Raw genomic sequence first — 19533 nt, forward strand, 5'->3', positions numbered from 1 at the left:
ATGTAGGGGTATGGGTGGGTTACGCTTCGGCGGGGCAGCGTGGACTTGTTGGGCCGAAGGGCCTGTTTCCACACTGTAAGTAATCTAATCTAATCTAATCTGTTCAGCAATGCAAACTTGGCTCATTGTTGAAGTATTCCTGAGGAGCTTCTCATTTTCACTCAATTGACAAATTAATCAGAAAATTTATGAATCTTACTCCTTTACTAAAGCTGCAAGAAATTCTAGCTGATAGAACTCTCACCATAGATTTCAAACATCTTGAAACTTTATGTGCCTTGTTACACACAGAATGTACTGTTTCTACTTAGGATTTCTGGGATTATAAACTCCCAGTATTTGATAGGGTCTATACCAATATTACTAATGTCTCACTGTCCTGTTACCATCAAAATACCTTTTTGGAATTATTAGTTAATTTCCATCTCATTTGAGAAAGAATATTCAATGAAGAGGTACCCAATCCAATATTGTGTGGTGTAACACAATCGAAAAGGTTAATCTAGTTAGAACTCATTGGCCATGCCAGAAACAAAAGCGGTGCTAAACTGGTTGTCTGTCATCAACAAAATAAAGTTTTCTCTTTGAAACCTGTTAAAGAAGCCATCAATGTAGTACTTACACTGCATTGCTCATTTATTTACCATTCACCGGTGATAGCTTAAATCAAATAGATTGTTTTCTATTCACCCAGTATACTAATGCTATTGAGTTGTAACATAACATTGAGACAGACAAGAGTAAAGATACTTGTAAGCCATCCTGATCACTATCTTGATAATGTGGAGGCTTGTGTGCTCAAAGATCCCTTAAGCAATGCCTCTGGGAGCTCCTTGTCCCTGAAAGGGGTAAAGAAAATTCAAACACGTATGGAGTGGCAGAAAGGGCAAGGGGAGTCTGTGTGCCTCACCAGCTGTGAAGATGGAATGCGACTGCAGTGGTAAGGTGGTCTCGGTCTTTGTGCTTGATATTGTACTGAAGTCTGATCACCAAACCATCTTGATCATGTGCACAATGATGACACTGAAAGATCTCACATTAAACACAGATTAAGTGCAAGCTTCCACCAAAGACCATGCGCCAAGTCTTATGGCGATGGAGAATTGGTGACTGATACAGGGTTAGGAACCTGGGAGACCTTGAACAAAAACAGGGTCAAAATAATTCCTTCTTCACTAGTTGATGCAGTCACTTAGTAACATTATATTCTGTATTTATGTTAATATGGAGTCTTGTGTCATCATCTAATAAGATCTGAAGGGATGCTTGAGACCCAGTGGAACAGTTGCCACCTTCCCAGGCAATCATGGAAGATCTAACACCTGCCCATTAACTTCCTCCTTCCTCACTATCCAAGGCCCCAGATACACCTTTCAGGTGAAGCAGCAATCTACCTGCACTTCACTTAACCTAGTCTCCTGTATTCGCTGCTCACAATGTGATCTCTTCGACATTGGAGAGATAAGCACAAACTGGGCGACCGCTTTGCAGAACACCTACATTCTATCTGCAGAAATGACTGAGCTTCTGGTTGCCTGTCACTTTAACACACCATTGTGTTGCCTAGCCAACATCTGTGTCTTGGGCTTGCTGTCATGCACCAACGACTTCTGCAGCCTTCTGGGCTCAATATCGAGTTTAACAACTTGAGCACTTTTTCTCTTGTCCTTGCCCCAATCCCCTCACACCAAGCCTTGTCATCATATGTGCTGCTACTAGAAACAATATATACCTTTGCCCAACTATTTTCTCTCTCTTTGGCCTCCATCTCCATCTACTCCATCACCTCCTCCCCCCACCCGCCCAACCCATCTTCAGCACATAGATCAATCTTTTCCTAGCTACAAATCAGTTCTGAAGGAGAATGTCTGGACCTGAAAGGCTAACTCTATTATTTCTCTCTCCACAGATGCTGTCAGACCTGCTGAATGTTTCCAGCACTTTCTGGTTTTGTAACAGTTGATCATATTTTATTGAGGATTAATTAGGTGAGAATAAATATAGGGAGCTACTATACAGTGCATTGAGTGTTTTATGCAGTGCGACTAACTGAAATGAAGCTCTCTCGAAGTAAGTGTGGACTTTGATTTTGTCCAAAGCTACGAGGGCCATCTGTAAACTAAATAAATGGACAAAATCGCCTTCATTCATAAAATTATGTCTCTGTCTTTAAGGATGACAATATCATTAGTTAATGCAGGAAAGAACATTTTGAACAACTCAACTGTGAATCTGTAGTGGTAGCCAATAGTCTTCAGATAATATCTGAGTACCCTAGTTTAGAATCCACAGGCTTTCCAGCATTGACAGAAAAGCTGCAATATACCAAACAGTGCTAGTGAGCATCTGAACAGAGGATTCAGCGATTAAACATGTGGCTGGTAAGTCTGTGGAAGAAGGACAGCCAGTTTCTGAGATATTGACACCAATTTTGAGACAGATGACACCTGTATATGATAGTCAGCTTGCACCTTTGTAGGACTAGGACTAACATCCTCACAGTGAGATTTACTAGTACTACTCAGCAAGGTTTAACTCAATTTGCAGGTGAATGGCAATCTGAGCAAGGGGTTAGATTGAAGGGAAGAAAAACGATAGCAGGAAGTAGAAATGTAGCAAGCAAAGTTCAAAGGTAGACAAAATGGATGCAAGCGTTGAATTAGACTAGAATTTGGAATAATGTTAAAAAAGACAAAGACAAACGCAATCTAAATGAAGGCAGTATTCATTACAAGGTTGATGATTTGAAAATACAAATAGAGGTAAATGGGTATTGCTTTAATTGTCACCATGGAGAACTAGTAGAATTGATAAGGGGGAGCCAGTAGATGTGATTTAATTTTAGAAGGCTTTCAATAAAGATCCCATATGAGACAGTAGCATTTCAATGGAGGTAGTGTAGTGACATGGAGTGACTAGTTGGCAGGCAAGAATCAGAGAGATGGATTAAATGGACCCTTTTCTGAATGGAATGCAGTGACTAGAGCACTTGGGCTTCAGCTATTCACAATATGTCTTTAAGATTTAGATGAGAGAACTAAATGTAATCTATTCAAGTTTGCTGACAACACAAAGCTTTTGGGAGGTTGGGCTGTAAGGAGGCTGTGTTGATGCTTCAATGTGATTTGGACAAGTTGAGTGAGTGAGCAAACGCATGGCAGATGAAGCATAATGTGGATAAATGAGGTTCTTCACTTTGGTAGTAAGTTATTACCTTGCATGGTGATAGATTGGGAAAAGGGGAGGTGCAATGAGACCTGGGTGTCAAACAAGACAAATAGTATGTTGCCCTGTCATGGTGACAGGATTCGAATACAGGAGAAGCGATGAGTATCTGCAATTGTACAGGGCCTTGGTGAGACCACATTCTGGAGTACTGTGTGAAGTTTGGGTATCTCTACTTCAGAAAGGATGTCCTGACTATGAAGAGAGACTGGATCAGTTAAGAGTACTTGGAGATTAGAAGAGGGGGAGGGTTCTCATAGAAACCTATGAAATTCTAAAGGAATTGCCAGAATAAATGCAGATGTTCCCAAAAGCTGAGGAGTCCAGAAATAGGGATCACAAGTTAAGGACACAAGGTAGGGCATTTAGGACTGAAATGAAGAGAAATTTCTTCACCCAGAGAATGGTGAGTGTACAATTCTCTATGGAAGAAGACAAGGTCAAAGTAGTGAATGTTTTTAAGAAGGAGTTGGATATGGTTCTTCGGGCTTAAATGGGATCAAAGAGTATGGGGAGAAAGTTAAACAGTAAACTGTGTTGATGGTTAGCTATGATCATACTGAACAGCTCAAAAGACTGAATGGCCTACTCCTGTTCCTCTTTTCTGTGTTTCTATATACCCAATGCCACTCCTCCATCAAAATGGATCTGTTCTGTGACTACAGATATTGAAATACATCTATTGCAGGAAGTCATTATAATCATTTTATTGGTGGTTCTGTTTACAATTTACATAGATGATTTACAGTTGGGGACGAAGTACAGTGTGTTAATGTTTGCAGATGCCATCAAAATGAGTGGTAGAGCAAAGTGAGCAGAGGACATTGAAAGCCTGCAGAGGGATATTGATAGGTTAAGCCAGTGGCAAGAGTCTGGCAGATGGAGAAGAATGTTGATAAATGTGAGGTTATCCATTTTAGTTGGAATAACCACAAGACAGGCTATTATTCAAATGGGTGAAACATTGCAGCATGCTGCTGTGCAGAGTGACTTGGGTGTCCTTGTGCATGAAGCACAAAACATTGGTTTGCAGATACAGCAGGCAATTAAGGTGGCATATGAAGTATTGTGCTTCATTGTTTGAGGAATCGAGTCAAAAAGTAGGGAGGTTATGCTGAAGCTGTATAGGCCACACTTGGAGTACTATGTACAGTTTTGGTCTCCTTACTTGAGAAAGGATGTACTGGCACTGGGTGGGGTGCAGAAGAGGTTCACTAGGTTGATTAGAGAATTGAGAGGGTCATCTTAATGAGGACGGATTAAGTAGACTGGGATTATACTCATCGGAATTGAAAAAAATAAAGGGGAAATGTTATCAAAACACATAAAATTAAGAAGGGAATAGATAAGATAGTAGTAGAGAGATGGTTTCACCTGGCAGATGAATCTAGAACTATGGGGCACAGCCTCGAATAAGGGGAAGCAGATTTAGGACTGAGGTGAGAAAGAACTTCTTCACCCAGAGGGTTCTGAATCTGTGGAATTCCTTGCTCAGTAAAGCAGCTGAAGCTACCTCGTTGAATGTTTTTTAAGGCAAAGATAGATAGATTTTCGAACAGTAAAGAAATTAAGGGTTATGGTGAGCAGGTGGGTAAGTGGACCTGAGTCCACAAAAAGATCAACCATGATCTTATTGAATGGCGGAGCAGGCTCAAAGGGCCAGACGGCCTACTCCTTTTTCTTGTGTTCTTACGATATTAGTTGAATGGTTAGGGAAACCCATCAATAAGAACCAAGCCTATTCAATGCAGATGTTGATACGTCTTTGTATTAAGACAAACATCAGTTGTATGATGTCAGTATTCTTCCATAAAGATTCTGATACCTGTACAGAACAGCCTTTCAAATGATTGCTGCCTGCTGTTTCTTTACATACCTCAGTTTGCAAAAAGACTGCACTATTAGGCAAGCTGTAGACAGCAACAATATTTACTGGCTCAGAAGGAAACACCAAGAGTTCGAAAACACTTTCGGTTAAGTGGTAGAACGCAGCCAAAGCACAGGACTTGTTCTCATGTCAATAACATGCCAATCACACTGCTTGAGGCCTTGGAAAAGGAATTCTGGAATGACTATCATTTCTCACCTTAATCTACCACACAAAAGAACGACTGTCAACATATTGCATCGTATCAGAGATTCCAAATTTTTAGAGTTATGTCCCTCATTCTTTCTGCTTTGTCAGAAGTACAAAAAAACTGATTAAGCTACTTTTATAATCATGTGATAAAACTCTTAGATTACAATTAAGTAATTGTTAAATTTTCATACATTATTTGCAGATTTCTTGTCACAAACTCTATTGCCAAGTTGCAACTATCTTAAGGTTACATTATAGATAATAACACCTACTCTTTCAATATAATCGCATTAAATGCAAAAGGCAATACAAGTCATAAAATCCAGCATGAAAAACAATGAACCTGTACCTTCATAGGAGCTAACTGTATAGGAGTTATACAGGATGGATCAACCACAGGTTTTGGTCTATTTGCTGTATCTGCAAGCAAACTCTGCCATTGCTGAGGAAGTCCTGTAAATTTCTGCTCATGGTGGTCAAATCCAGTATGAACCCGATGCTCAAAGTTAGAAGGTGCAGAGATTTCGAGGCGTTTCTTCTTCTTTCCAAACATACTGGAAAATCCTAATAGACCTGCACCAATGAGAGAACAAGACACAGTGAACAGTTTGCCAATCTTAGCAACATGATAAAAGGGGGAAAACAAAAGTCACCTGTATCGCTGCAAGAATAATACAAGAATCATCGGCAGGGAGGGTTTTATTAAGAATAGACTAAATTCTATAATGGTTCTATCTAAACTTACATAATTCTCTAGCCTCATTTTCAAACCCTGAATCCAAACTTACAAAATGCACAAATTACAAAATACACAGACAAATGTGCATTGTGAAACTAAAGCTCATTCCCTTTTACAGGTTGGTGAAGAGATTTTAACTGAGGCAACTTTAAATAAATGATTTTAAGAAACGAATGCTACTTTGATAAACTTCATACTACCTTTTTCTCTCCAACTTCAAAATTTCTATGCACCATTAATGTTAATTGCTTCAGAACTTGGGTGCAGATGACGAATCACATCTGAAGTGTCCTTAAAATTACATTAATTAAATTCCAATTCAAATTAGCACTAAAAGGATCACAAATGTAAAATCTTGCAAGAACCAGCACAATAGGACAATGATATACAGTGTAATGCAATACAATTTTGCTTTATATTAAGACATATCCTTTTAAAAGAGTGTTAACCTAGCAATGTTTTATTTCTCCTGCTGGAAACTGCGTTAATCACAAAACACATTTTGATTAAAAGTGCCCAGCCTGTACCTGGGAGTAACCAAATTTAAAACTAGTGAAAATGTCTTACTGCTAACTACGCTGTACCATTCAATTGTTTTAAGAATATACAATGGTCAGTTTTTAAAAAGTAAATATTTTTATGTTGAAATTTTTTTTAAAAATCCTTTATTCGGACCCATGCACCTAAGAAAATCATCTCAATTTGAGGAACCTTCCTGAATTCATGCTGATTTTTTAAAAAAATGCTCTAAAGAGGGAGAAGGAAAAGATAACAGATTAATAATGAGGCAAGCAAGTCTCAACAACTTGAAAGTCTAGTTGAAAAGATATGGTTTGAGTCATTTTTATTCAAAGTGTGACGAAATAATTCAGCAGTATGGCAGGAGATTTCCAAAGATTATAGATAGAAACCTTGTCAGACATATTAGGACAATTGAAATATGCAGTGAGGTTTAGCAGGAGATGGACTCATGACTGCAAGAGTTGTGGAGGTTGCAGAAACAAGGTGTGACAACTAATTAAAAGTTTAGTGGAAGAATGTTCAATTCAATGCATTGAAGGTAACATAAGGCAGGGAGGAAAAGAATTACTTGGATTAGTTGGGAGCTCATAGAAGACTGAGGACAAGAGTCTGGAGTTGTGGCAAGTAGTGCCTAGGGGATTTTTAAAAAAAAAAGTTTTACCAGCAGTTGGAGGGAAATTTGGGTGAGGGTGTTCATTAAGGAGGTGAAGTTAGATGTAGGTAATGTTGTACAGGTGGATATAATTGGCCTTGGATAAAACAAGTGCTAACTCATGGCTTGAATCAAGCTGAATACCCAAGTACCACTATCTGATTCATACTCAGCAAGTGGGCAGACAAGGGCTGGGATAAATGTTAAAAGTGTTTATGTTGATGGCTGAAAACAATAGAGTCAGTTTTCCTAATGTCTAGTTGCAGAATATTTTTGACTCATCTATATCTTAATGCCAGACAGAAACGTAGAGTTGAGAAGTGAAAATAAAGCAATGTGCTATCAACATAAAGTATAGAATCTGACCCCATAAAAAAGAAACAAAAACCTTAAAACAGAAGTCAAATAGAATTAACTAATAATGAATCATTTGTATTTTGTGCATACAGTTCCTAAAAAGTCTACAGACTTGTGATCTTGTTCAGAACTTCTTTATATAAAATAAATTGCAATTTTGAAAGGAAAAGGAGAGCTTGGCACTTATATATCATTTTTTATATCCCAAAGTGCTTTAAAGCCAATACAGTACATTTGAAATGTCACTACTCCTTTATTTTAGGAATATAATTACCCTTTCCCATATACACTGAAAGCAAACAATGCAGCTTAAATGCACTGTACAGACAGACCATTCACACTTAGCAATTCCAACACAGCTCATCAACTTCTATTTATCCATGGTAAAAATAAATCCAAAGAATTTATTAAGAAAAAGTAATATTCCAGTCAGTCAGTCCTCCCCTCATGATAATCAATTAGTCATATGCAGTAAATAAAGGATATTTTCGATGCTCAAATTTTTAAATTGTAAAAACTTATATTTATAACAAACAAAATGTTTTTTTTCTGGAGATGACTGTGGGAGGCAATTGTTTTTCAAAAGTGCTCCCAATATGTTTCATAATCTGTGATTCTGTCACAAGCCTACAAAGTCCTTTTTGTTATCCCCTCAGATCCTAGCAACAGACTCTAATGCTCAAAGAGAGCTGAATGTCCCATGGTACGGCAAACAAAATCAATGATGTTTTAGGAAACTACAATGTGGATTCTTTTCAATTCTGAACAGAGAACCAATCAGATCAGTCTGTACTTTGCTGTGAAGATTTTAACACAAAACTCAGCATGTTAGGATGTCTATAATGATCAACATATCGAAAACCTGTTTCTTTAATTCAAGCTCAACATTAAATTTATCATGCAAACTTTTTTGAGAGGTGCCCTTTCTCAACAGAATATATGAACAAGAATTCAGAGGATAGATATACATAAGCACTATGCACATCTCCAGTGCAGAGGGAACAGGTTTATGAGTTGTACTTGAAGTTCCCAACCTAATTTCTGAGGGTTGTAATCAATTGTGAGTCAGTTTACCTCTTGTTTTCATGATGGTATGGAACTGCATTCTTGGCATATGAAGCAGGACAGAGAAACTTAAAGAGAACGCCCTGTATGTTAACTGTAGAATGCAATTTGCTGAAAATGCAAAGCCCATAATGATAAACTGGAAGAGGTACAGAGGGATCCTCCAGTGAAAACCAATTTAAATTAAAATCCTGCCCACTGTCAACCAAAGGTCTCCTTGTAATTCTTTAATCACGTCATGTGCGAAAACCAAAGGAGGAAATCGCAAGGATGAGGAAAGTCAGGTGAGGAACCATAGTCCACAAAATACCACAGGCATCTCTCTCCAATAAAAAGAATCAATCATGTATAGCTTGAAGGTAACCACTACACAAGTATAGGATAAGGTGGAGACATGGCATCTATCAACTTGGGCATCACATGGAGGAAAATCTGAATGGAACACTATCATTAGGCACAGATAATACTTTGGATTCCCAAATGTGGAGGTAATATGGTCTCACAGAAGAAACATTTCCAATTACCTGGTGTAGAAGTGTTACCAAAGATTAGACAGATGACAAGCTTCAGGTGGAATGAAGTTGGGATTGGAAATAAGTCAATCATTCAATGCCAAACTGGTGTATGCTCAACTTTATAACTTTTTGAAATCTTGGATTGGCATGCCGGAACAGAAAAGATGACAAGCCCTTCTCAGGGAGTAGAATTAGACTGGAGACGGACTAGTTATATTATGTGACCAGCCGTTTAACAGACTAAATTGCAGACTCACTCGCAACCACACAAAACAATCAAACTTTTCTCTGCAACTTACTTTCCTAACATTTACATATATAGTGCTGGGATAAAATCCAAATCAAAAAAATGCTATAACTAATTCTTAGCTTATGCATCAAACTCAAGGATGAGCAATGAAACTACATTTGCAAAATTATATATATTTCCATCTGTATAGTACAAATACTGCTGGAATTTGTACTATACTAAGTGCTGAAAGTGCTTCTTTTGTGCATCTAACACACTCTTTATAATCAAGTACTATTTCTGAATCATACAATATTATAAAGCATATTATTGCTGAGAATCATGAGGCACAGTTAAGTAAATCATTAGTGTTATCCTTCCTTGCTTATTTCCAAAATTGTCAAGAAACAGATTATGAGCGAGCAATGGAATGAATGAGCAAGTAATTTGTTCTAGTGAAGGTACTTGAACGGTGCATACTACTCTTAAAAAAGGCACTAAAGCTTTTTGTCCCCCACTGTTGCATGTAGTTGGCAAATGTCAAACAACACTGTTACTTAACTACTTTTTAATTAAGATGACAAAAGATGATTTGTAACATACCTTGTAACACATCATGACATTTAAAATAAAAACTTATATTCCTCACTCAAGATTAATTTTTCATTGGTTTTCTTCATATACGAATTGACTTTCAAAAGATATGACAAAACATGAGCTTCTGTTAAACTCACCAACAGAATAATAGGAAATTTTTGAGTGGATAATTTGAAAGCCAACATCTATACAGATTTTAAATCTATTCTTTTATTAGAACACAATACTAGCGAATAGAAAACTACATTATGTAAATGTGTATAATAACACGATATTTACTAGTCCCCAAATTCTCATTCATGAAAATAAAGGTTTAAATTTATAATAAGTCATCCAAGATTTAGAACATAGAACATAGAACAATACAGCACAGAACAGGCCCTTCAGCCCACGATGTTGTGCCGAACTTCTAACCTAGATTAAGCACCCATCCATGTACCTATCCAAATGCCACTTAAAGGTCGCCAATGATTCTGACACTACCACTCCCACGGGCAGCGCATTCCATGCCCCCACCACTCTCTGGGTAAAGAACCCACCCCTGACATCTCCCCCATACCTTCCACCCTTCACCTTAAATTTATGTTCCCTTGTAACACTCTGTTGTACCCGGGGAAAAAGTTTCTGACTGTCTACTCTATCTATTCCTCTGATCATCTTATAAACCTCGATCAAGTCACCCCTCATCCTTCGCCGTTCCAATGATAAAAAGTCATCTTTCGTCTCAGGTGAAAGATGAAGACAAAGATGAAGGAAGTTATGAAACAAATTTTGTTATACAATTAAAAGCCTTGCTTAAGAATTCCAATCTTGTAATGGTGTCTTGCGTGAATTAAGCACAAGTGATATTGGATTCATTTTCAACATCCCCTCTTGCAGTTAGCACAACACTGAAGGTATACTCCACTGTCATTTCAGCAAGGAATTTTATGAAGACTGCTATCTTCTCAAAAGAAATGTAAAACAAAACTTAGTACCTTTTTTAAAAAGGGTAATATGCACACTTCAAGTACCATGACCAAAACAAATTACTTGTTCAATCATGCCATTGCTGTTTGTAGGATTATGTTGTGAATAAATAGTTAGTTGTATGCCTAGATAATGACATGACTATACTTCAGCAGAATTAGCTAAATAGCTGCAAGATACTACAAATCTTCCCAAGATGCTCTGCTAAGTCTTTCTTCCTTTCATTCTTGCTGATTCACATGGGTTTCAACTAAATTAAAATAGGAATCATATAACAGACATCCATAATAGATTCACAAGGAAAGCTCAGACCTTGCATTTATAAATAATTTCAAGTAGCTCTCCCCAAGTCCTGCTCTCCATTCTATGGAGCTTAGAAACTAGTTCCATTCTCATTTCACCACCTGTCTTATGTTCCTCAGCCTTGCCTGAATGAAAAAAGCTCAAGGGAAGCAAACCTTTGAAATTCAGTGTTAGAGTGGCTGGTACCTTGATTGACTGTACTTCTCATAATGCAAGATAATTGCAGTTTTAGACCCATCACATTCTACTGAAAATAAACCAGGTCAAAGAGAGGAAAGTGGACAAAGAGCGCTTTGGCACAATTGTGAATGGCCAGTGCTGCTGGTGACTGGATTTTTAAATGGAAAAACAAGAGAATATTCTTGTGGACTGAACCTAGTGATTGTAAGTAAATGACTTCTAATGTCACACTTTGCTGCACTGCTTATGTTATTTAATAGTATTCTATCTAGCAAGTGGATCATGAAGCTCTGTTTAGCCTCAAACATAGGCCCTACAATGAAAGGATAATGTGAAACATTCCCAAGCTAGCAACAGTAAGAGACATGATATGAATCTACACTGATCTATATTCTTGGCAACAGATGACTGAATGGAGTTGTGCTGAAGTTAATAGCACCAGCAAGAAAGTCAAAACAGCATCCTTCTTCTGTGGTCCAGTGGTTTTAATTCCGAAATTCAACATTTTGCTCCCTTGTTCTCTACTTTCTCTTGGACTGGGAACACCCAAAGTAATGCAATGAGGGTCCAGATCCCAGTCAATGTGAAACTTTAGAGCAAACTAATTTTTAAAATATAAATTGGAATTCCAAAATAAATAGTGCTTTAACATGAAAGAACAACACATGAAAAAAAGTAGCGTAATATAAATTAGCCCAATAATGAGAGATTAGATTACTTACAGTGTGGAAACAGGCCCTTCAGCCCAACAAGTCCACACCGCCCCGCCGAAGCGTACCCACCCATACCCCTACATCTACCCCTTACCTAACACTACGGGCAATTTAGCATGGCCAATTTACCTGACCTGCACATCTTTTGGACTGTGGGAGGAAACCGGAGCACCCGGAGGGGACCCACGCAGACACGGGGAGAACATGCAAACTCCACACAGTCAGTCGCCTGAGGCGGGAATTGAACCCGGGTCTCCGGCGCTGTGAGGCAGCAGGCTAACCACTGTGCCACCGTGCCGCCCATAAATGTAATGTGTTTTGAATGAACTAACCTTTAACTTAATGTATTCAAAACTAAGCATAATGATGTAACTCACTTGGTTAGAATTTCCCTCAAATTAAAAAGAAAATATTTCCAAGTGCTTAAAAAGCATAAGCAGAAAAGTGAACACAGCAGGAATGAAAAGATAGGTGTGGGGACCAGACAGGAAGCTCAGCAACGGGTCTGAATACACAATCAAAAAGGGAGATTTTAAACAGTTTTCAAAGCATAAAGAGTGAAAGCTAAATGGAGGGTTAAAACAGTGGTTGAACAGAGAGAATGCCAAAAGACACACAGGGGGATTGGGCAAGCAAATGGGAAGATAGGGATCCTGTGCTCAACAAGAACAAGGTGATGGAAGTCTGAGACTTAACATAAATGAAGATGCAACTGCAGTTAAGTAATTTTGCACTCTTAGAAGGAGAAGACTAGCCATTTGATAAACAAGGTAATTAAGATGTGGATTAATGTTTCAGTAGTGAAAAGATAAACATAGGGGTGGATGCAAGCAATGAGATACCATTAAACTTTCATTGTGTGGATTCTCAAAAAATCATGGGTTAGTTCTTTAGTTGTTCACAAGCCACATACATGTTAATATATTTTGATTTTTAACTTTGTACACCCCAGTCCAACACTGGCATTCCCCAATCTTTAATATATTAATTATTCATAGCAATTGTTCATCAGCAGAGAAATTAGATCTGGAAAAATAAATCTCCAGTAGTTAAGGGTCTCTAGACCTTCTATTTAAAATATAGATAAACGGTATACTTAATTTCACAGAATTGTTACAGCACAGGGCAAGGCCATTCAGTCTAATATGTGTGACAGCTTTCCAAATGAATATCTCATCTCAAATTATTCTTCTGCTTTCTCCCTTTAATATTAAAGATTGTTTGAAAATAAACAATCACTTAGACTGTGAGTCAATAAAGATGTACAGCATGGAACCAGACCCTTCGGTCCAACCCGTCCATGCCGACCAGATATCCCAACACAATCTAGTCCCACCTGCCAACACCTGGCTCATATTCGTCCAAACCCTTCCTATTCATAAACCCATCCAAATACCTCTTAAATGTTGCAATTGTACCAGCCTCCACCATTTCCTCTGGCAGCTCATTCCATATATTTACCAGCCTGTGTGAAAAAGTTACCCCTCAGGTCTCTTTTATATCTTTCCCCTCTCATCCTAAACCTATGCCCTCTAGTCTTGGACTCCCCCCACCCCAGGGAAAAGACTTTGTCTATTTATCCTATCCATGCCCCTCATAAATCTTGTAAACCTCTATAAGGTCACCCCTCAGCCTCCAACGCTCCAGGAAAAACAGCCCCAGCCTGTTCAGCCTCTCCCTATAGCTCAAATCCTCCAACCCAGGCAACATCCTTGTAAACCTTTTCTGAACCCTTTCAAGTTTCCGATAAGAAGGAGACCAGAAAAGCACGCAATATTCCAAAAATGGCCGAACCAACTTCCTGTACTGCCGCAACATGACCTCCCAGTTCCTATACTCAATGTTCTGACCAATAAAGGAAAGCACACCAAACACCTTCTTCACTATCCTATCTACCTGCGTCTCCACTTTCAAGAAGCTATGAACCTGCACTTCAGGACCTTACTATTAAGTGTATAAGTCTTGCTAAGATTTGCTTTCCCAAAATGCAGCACCTCGCATTTATCTAAATTAAATTCCATCTGCAACTACTCAGCCCATTGGTCCTCTGATCAAGATCCCGTTGTAAACTGAGGTAACTATCTTTGCTGTCCACTACATTTCCAATTTTGGTGTCATCTGCAAACGTACTAACTATATCTTCTATGTTCAAATCCAAATCATTTATATAAATGACAATAAGTAGTGGATCCAGCACAGATTCTTGTGACACTCCACTGGTCACAAGCCTCCACCACCACCCTATGTCTTCTACCTTCAAGCCAGTTCTGCATCTAAATGGCTAGTTCTCCCTGTATTCCACGAAATCTGACCTTGCTGACCAGTCTCCCATGGGGAACCTTGTCGAACACTTTACTGAAGTCCATATCGATCACATCCACCGCTCTGTCCTCTATCCTCTTTACTTTTTCAAAAAAATCAATTAAGTTTTAGAGACATGATTTCCCATGCACAAAGCCATGTTAACTATCCCTAATCAGTCCATGCCTTTCCAAATAAGTGTACATCGATGACCCTCAGGATTCCCTTCAACAACTTGCCCACCATCGATGCCAGGCTCACCAGTCTATAGTTCCCTGGCATGTCCTTACCACCTTTCTTAAATAATGGCACCACGTGAGCCAACCTCCAGTCTTGTGGCACCTCACCTGTGACTATCAATGATACAAGTATCTCAGCAAAAGGGCCCAGCAATCTCTTCCCTAGCTTCTCAGAGTTCTAGGGTACACATGATCAGGTCCTGGGGATTTATCCACTTTGATGCATTTCAAGATATTCAACACTTCCTCCTCTTTAATGTGGACATTTTTTAAGATGACACCACCTACTTCCCCACATTCTATATCTTCCATATCCTTCTCCACAGTACACACTGATCAAAATACTTGTTTACTATCTTCCCCCATCGCCTGCAGATCCACACAAAGGCTGCCTTGCTGATCTTTGAGGGGATCTATTTGCTCCCTTGTTACCCTTTTGTCCTTAAGTGTATTTGCAAAAACCCTTTGGATTCTTCTTAACCCTATTTACCAAAGCTATCTCATGCCCCTTTTTGTCCTCCTGATTTTCCTCTTAAGTATACTCCTACTTGATCTATCCTGTCTATACCTGACATATGCTTCCTTCTTTTTCTTAAGCACACCTTCAATTTCTCTAGTCATCCAGTGTTCCCTACACCTACCAGTCTTTCACCCTTACAGCAATATACGGTCTCTGGACTCGCGTTATCTCACTTCTGAAGGCTTCCCATTTTCCAGCCATCCTTTTACCTGTGAACATCTGCACCCAATTAGCTTTTGAAAATTCTTGCCTAATATTGTCGAAATTAACCTAACTCCAATTTAGAAGTTCAACTTTTAGATCTGGTCTATCCTTTTCCATCATTATTTTAAAACTAATAGAATTATGGTTGCTGGCTCCTAAGTGTTTCCCCACTGACACCTCAGTCATTTGCCCTGCCTTATTTCCCAAGAATAGGTCAAGTCTTGCATCTTCTCTAGTAGGTACATCCACATACTGACTCAGAAAATTTTCTTGTACACCTTTAACAAATCCTTCTCTAGCTACCAGCCTCCACTACTATCGCAGAAAGTGCATTTCAGACCATTATTATTTGCTGCATGAAGAAAATTTTCTTTATATAATTTTTAACTTTTATTTATTTTAATCTGTGCCCTCTCATTCTTGACCCTTTCATGAGTGAGAACTCTTCTCAGTCTTCTCTTCAAGGAAGATCGCAAAATATTCTCTAAATTAGCCCTGTAACTGAAATTCTTCATCCTTGAAACCAATTTCATAAAGCTCTTCTTCATCCTCTCCCATGCCTTCACATCCTTCAGTGCGGCACCCAAAACTAGATGATACTCCAGCTGAGGCCTAAATGCCACTTATTTAAAGTTCAATAGTAATTTCCTTGCTATTGTCATGTATTCTCTTACTAATAAAGCCTTGGATACGGTTTGCTTTATCAAGCTCTCTCAACCTGTGATGCCACCTTTAAATGACTTCTAAATATATATACACCCACACCCCTCAGCACCTCCAACCCCTTTAGAGTTGTACCCTTGATTCTTTTTGTCATTCCCTGAGCTTCCTATCAAAATAGATCGCCACTCATTTATCAACTTGTCCTTTTGAAGTTTTACATTACCTTCCTTACATCTTACAACTAACAATTTAAAGCTCCTAAAGAAAGGAAAGAATCATAATAAAGTTAAAAAGGACAACAACACATTGCAAGCTGGAAGATCCAAACATTTTAAATTCAGTTCATTTCAAAAGAACCATTTATATCCATATCCGTAAAACTGTGATTATAATTCACGATAAAGCACGAGCTTTGCTATTTTATTAAGTATTAAGTTAATATCCATATTAAGATAATACCCCATCTTCTGGATCATTAACATCTTTGCTGCTGTAAGCAATCTAATTAAACTTACTGATTAGGTACATCTGTTTAAATGTGAGGTGCACACAAAATTATACTCATGAAAACTCATCACGCTGCAATAAAACAAGCATTTCCACAATGATAGGAAGAGCTGACATCGAAGGATCAAAAAGCAATGTCGTTATGAACACCTGGCCACCACAAGCCAGTTATCCCTGTAGTAACTTTGCTGACATCTTCTGCTTAAAACCCAAAAGGTCAGAAGGATCACGAGGCCCCAACTTCCACGGTCTGTACTCGTACTGAAAATCAAGATCAAGTGAGATTTTGCCCTTCTGATCCTCTCTGAGTTCGCCTTAGGACACCTGTGTTACGGTGTGACAGGTGTACCACCCCAGTCAAACTCCCTACCTGACACTGTCCCTGGAGCGGGTCACACCAGGCCACCTCTGACCAGAAGCAAGAGCCCCTCAGTGCTCGCCTCTCTGCCTCACCAGGTAAGTGAGAAAATGATAAGATCAGGTGGCACGGTGGCTCAGTAGTTAGCACTACAGCCTCACAGCGCCAAGGACCCAGGTTTGATTCCAGCCTTGAGTGACTGTCTGTGTGGAATTTGCACATTATCCCAGTGTCTGTGTGGGTTTCCTCCCGGTGCTCCGGTTTCCTCTGACAGTCCAAACATATGCAGGTTGGGTGAATTGACCATGCTAAATTGCCAATAGTGTTAGGAGCATTAGTCAGGGGTAAATATAGGTAGAGGAATGGGTCTGGGTGGGTTACTCTTCGGAAGGTCAGTGTGGACTTGTTGGGCCTGTTTCCATACTGGAGGGAATCTAATCTAACTCACTATCAGACATTTATAACCTATTTTATACTCTAAGTAGATAAGAATCGGAACAAAGGGATTTCCAGTGCTGCGGAAAGATTACAACTCAACATCTCTATTTTGGACTAACAAAAATGCGTAACCTAATAGGAGTTGCAAAGAAAACATACAATGATTTAGACTGCAGTATAAATTATTGAAGAATGCCACCTCCAAACATTTGAATTTGAAAATACAACATTCCTTTATCATTGCCGAATCAAAACTCTAACTCAACAGCATAGTTGGTGTTCTACATAACAGCCTTCAGCAGTTTAGGGTGCAGCTTGCCACTACCTTTTCAAGGGTAAAGATTTATGGGGACTAAACACTGACCTTGCCAATGATGCTCCTATTTCATGAACAAATAAGTCAGAGGAACACTCAATTTCGCCCATCTCAGACTATGGTAGCAACAATTGAAATCATAATTGGGGATTAAAATTATGACCATATAACGTTCATAAATTGCCAAGAGAGAGTAATAATTTTAGACCTATTTATCCCTAACTGTTCTTAGGCCAACTACTGTGCTAAAGTTTAAAAACAGAACCTTTTAGTATGTGAATTAAGTTGCAGTTAAATTACTTTTATACTAATGCAAACCAACTTCCAGCATCAATGCATTTACAAGCAAAATCTCCGACTTTCATGCAAAACCCATTTTATCAGACTCTCTCAACTTGAGCACAATAAGGTTCCAGCTGAGTTAAACAGCACTTCAGTGGTGCGCTGGCCATTTACTTGTTGAGACCTTGGAATTTTACTATTCAACGCTTTAAATGCAGTTACTTGCTTTTCCCAACATTAAAGATTCTCAACATTCTTGGGAACAGAGCACCTTTCACTATTTTTCTAATCAACCTGTTCAGAGATGTAAATATACACCACCTTTGGAGCAGGTGGCACTTGAACTGGAGTATCTCGGTATAGTGGTAGGGACACAGCCACTGTGTCATAAGAGGGCCCCTACTGAGAACAATGCATCCCTTCAAAGCCAATTCTGCACAGGTACTGTCCTACAGGCCTCGATAAAGCTCACGAAAGACTCTATACTCTCAGTCTAATGTCAACTATCTACTTAGATTGATCAGAAACTGTTGTCAGAAATAAAACTGAAACGTGCCTTCACATTAATTCTATAAAAAAGGTTAAATAATGGAGATATTTCTGCCACAAATACAAAGCATTTTATGATTTAGGTACCAGGGCAAAAAGCAGTGCTTTAGCCTAATCTCCTATCTGTCCTCATCAAGCTCTGGGGTGAGCTGTGCATTTTCTTTTTTGTAGTCCTGATATCTTTCTCCTCACTTTACCAGCAGCCTCTTTTTGGAGTTTTTAATATCCATTAATTAAAAGGTAATGGACAGTTATAAAGATAGTTAGCGTGCTGGAAATGGCAAATGTCAATTGACAAAAAAAACCATTAGGAGACCTACCCAAGAAAAAAAGACAAGGAAGGGAAATACAAATGGACAGGAAAGCACAAAAGTACCAGAGAAAGGGACAATAATAGAAAAGTAAGGCAGAGTGATAAAGAAGAACTAAATACTCCATGAGAGTAAAAGATTTTAAAAGAGACAATAAAAAATTTAGAAAGAATCAATAAGACAATTACAAGAGATAGCAAAACTTTCCTTAATGAGCAATGTCATGTTAACGACTAAGACTAAAACATTTCACTTCAGCAGGTGGGGGAAAACAGAGATTGCACACATTCATTGTAATTGTTCCACGACAACATTAAAAAGTTGTCTCTAACGGAAAGAGAAAACTTGTTTGGTGGTCGCCATTTGCACTTGTGGCAAGTAGCATCAAATTGTCAACAGGAATATGAAAGGATTTGTGCACAACACTGTATCTGGCATTCATCCTGATTCTGTGCAATGCAATGCATGAACACTGGAAGCGTGCCAACATCCTCATCTAGTTATCACCATTGTTCCCAATACATCCTTTTAAATATAATGCTGTGATCAATTAATGCAGTAACCACAAAGTAATTGTTTCCATGTTATTCCATGGTCCAAAAGCTCTTCTGCCTCCAAACGTCCTAAAGTCCCAGAATCATTCATTCAGCGATCCAAAATCCTTTGATCTGTTCCCAAATTCTGACAGCCTCTTTTGCC

The 19533-nt window shown here is 38.7% G+C and overlaps 1 protein-coding gene across 13 annotated transcripts in view; it reads right to left on the reverse strand.

Annotated features, from left to right (window-relative positions):
• The window catches only part of LOC140483308 (serine/threonine-protein kinase PAK 5-like), a 203182-nt gene that overhangs the window by 77762 nt on the left and 105887 nt on the right, over positions 1-19533 (reverse strand). For all 13 annotated transcript variants that reach the window (XM_072581495.1, XM_072581488.1, XM_072581483.1 and 10 more), the window contains one exon: positions 5655-5878. In XM_072581495.1, coding sequence (XP_072437596.1) covers positions 5655-5858 — 204 coding nt within the window. In that variant the 5' untranslated portion in view covers positions 5859-5878. The remainder of the gene's footprint in view (positions 1-5654; positions 5879-19533) is intronic.

This window comes from Chiloscyllium punctatum, chromosome 11 (genome assembly GCF_047496795.1).
Source record: "Chiloscyllium punctatum isolate Juve2018m chromosome 11, sChiPun1.3, whole genome shotgun sequence".
Classification (NCBI taxonomy): domain Eukaryota; kingdom Metazoa; phylum Chordata; class Chondrichthyes; order Orectolobiformes; family Hemiscylliidae; genus Chiloscyllium; species Chiloscyllium punctatum.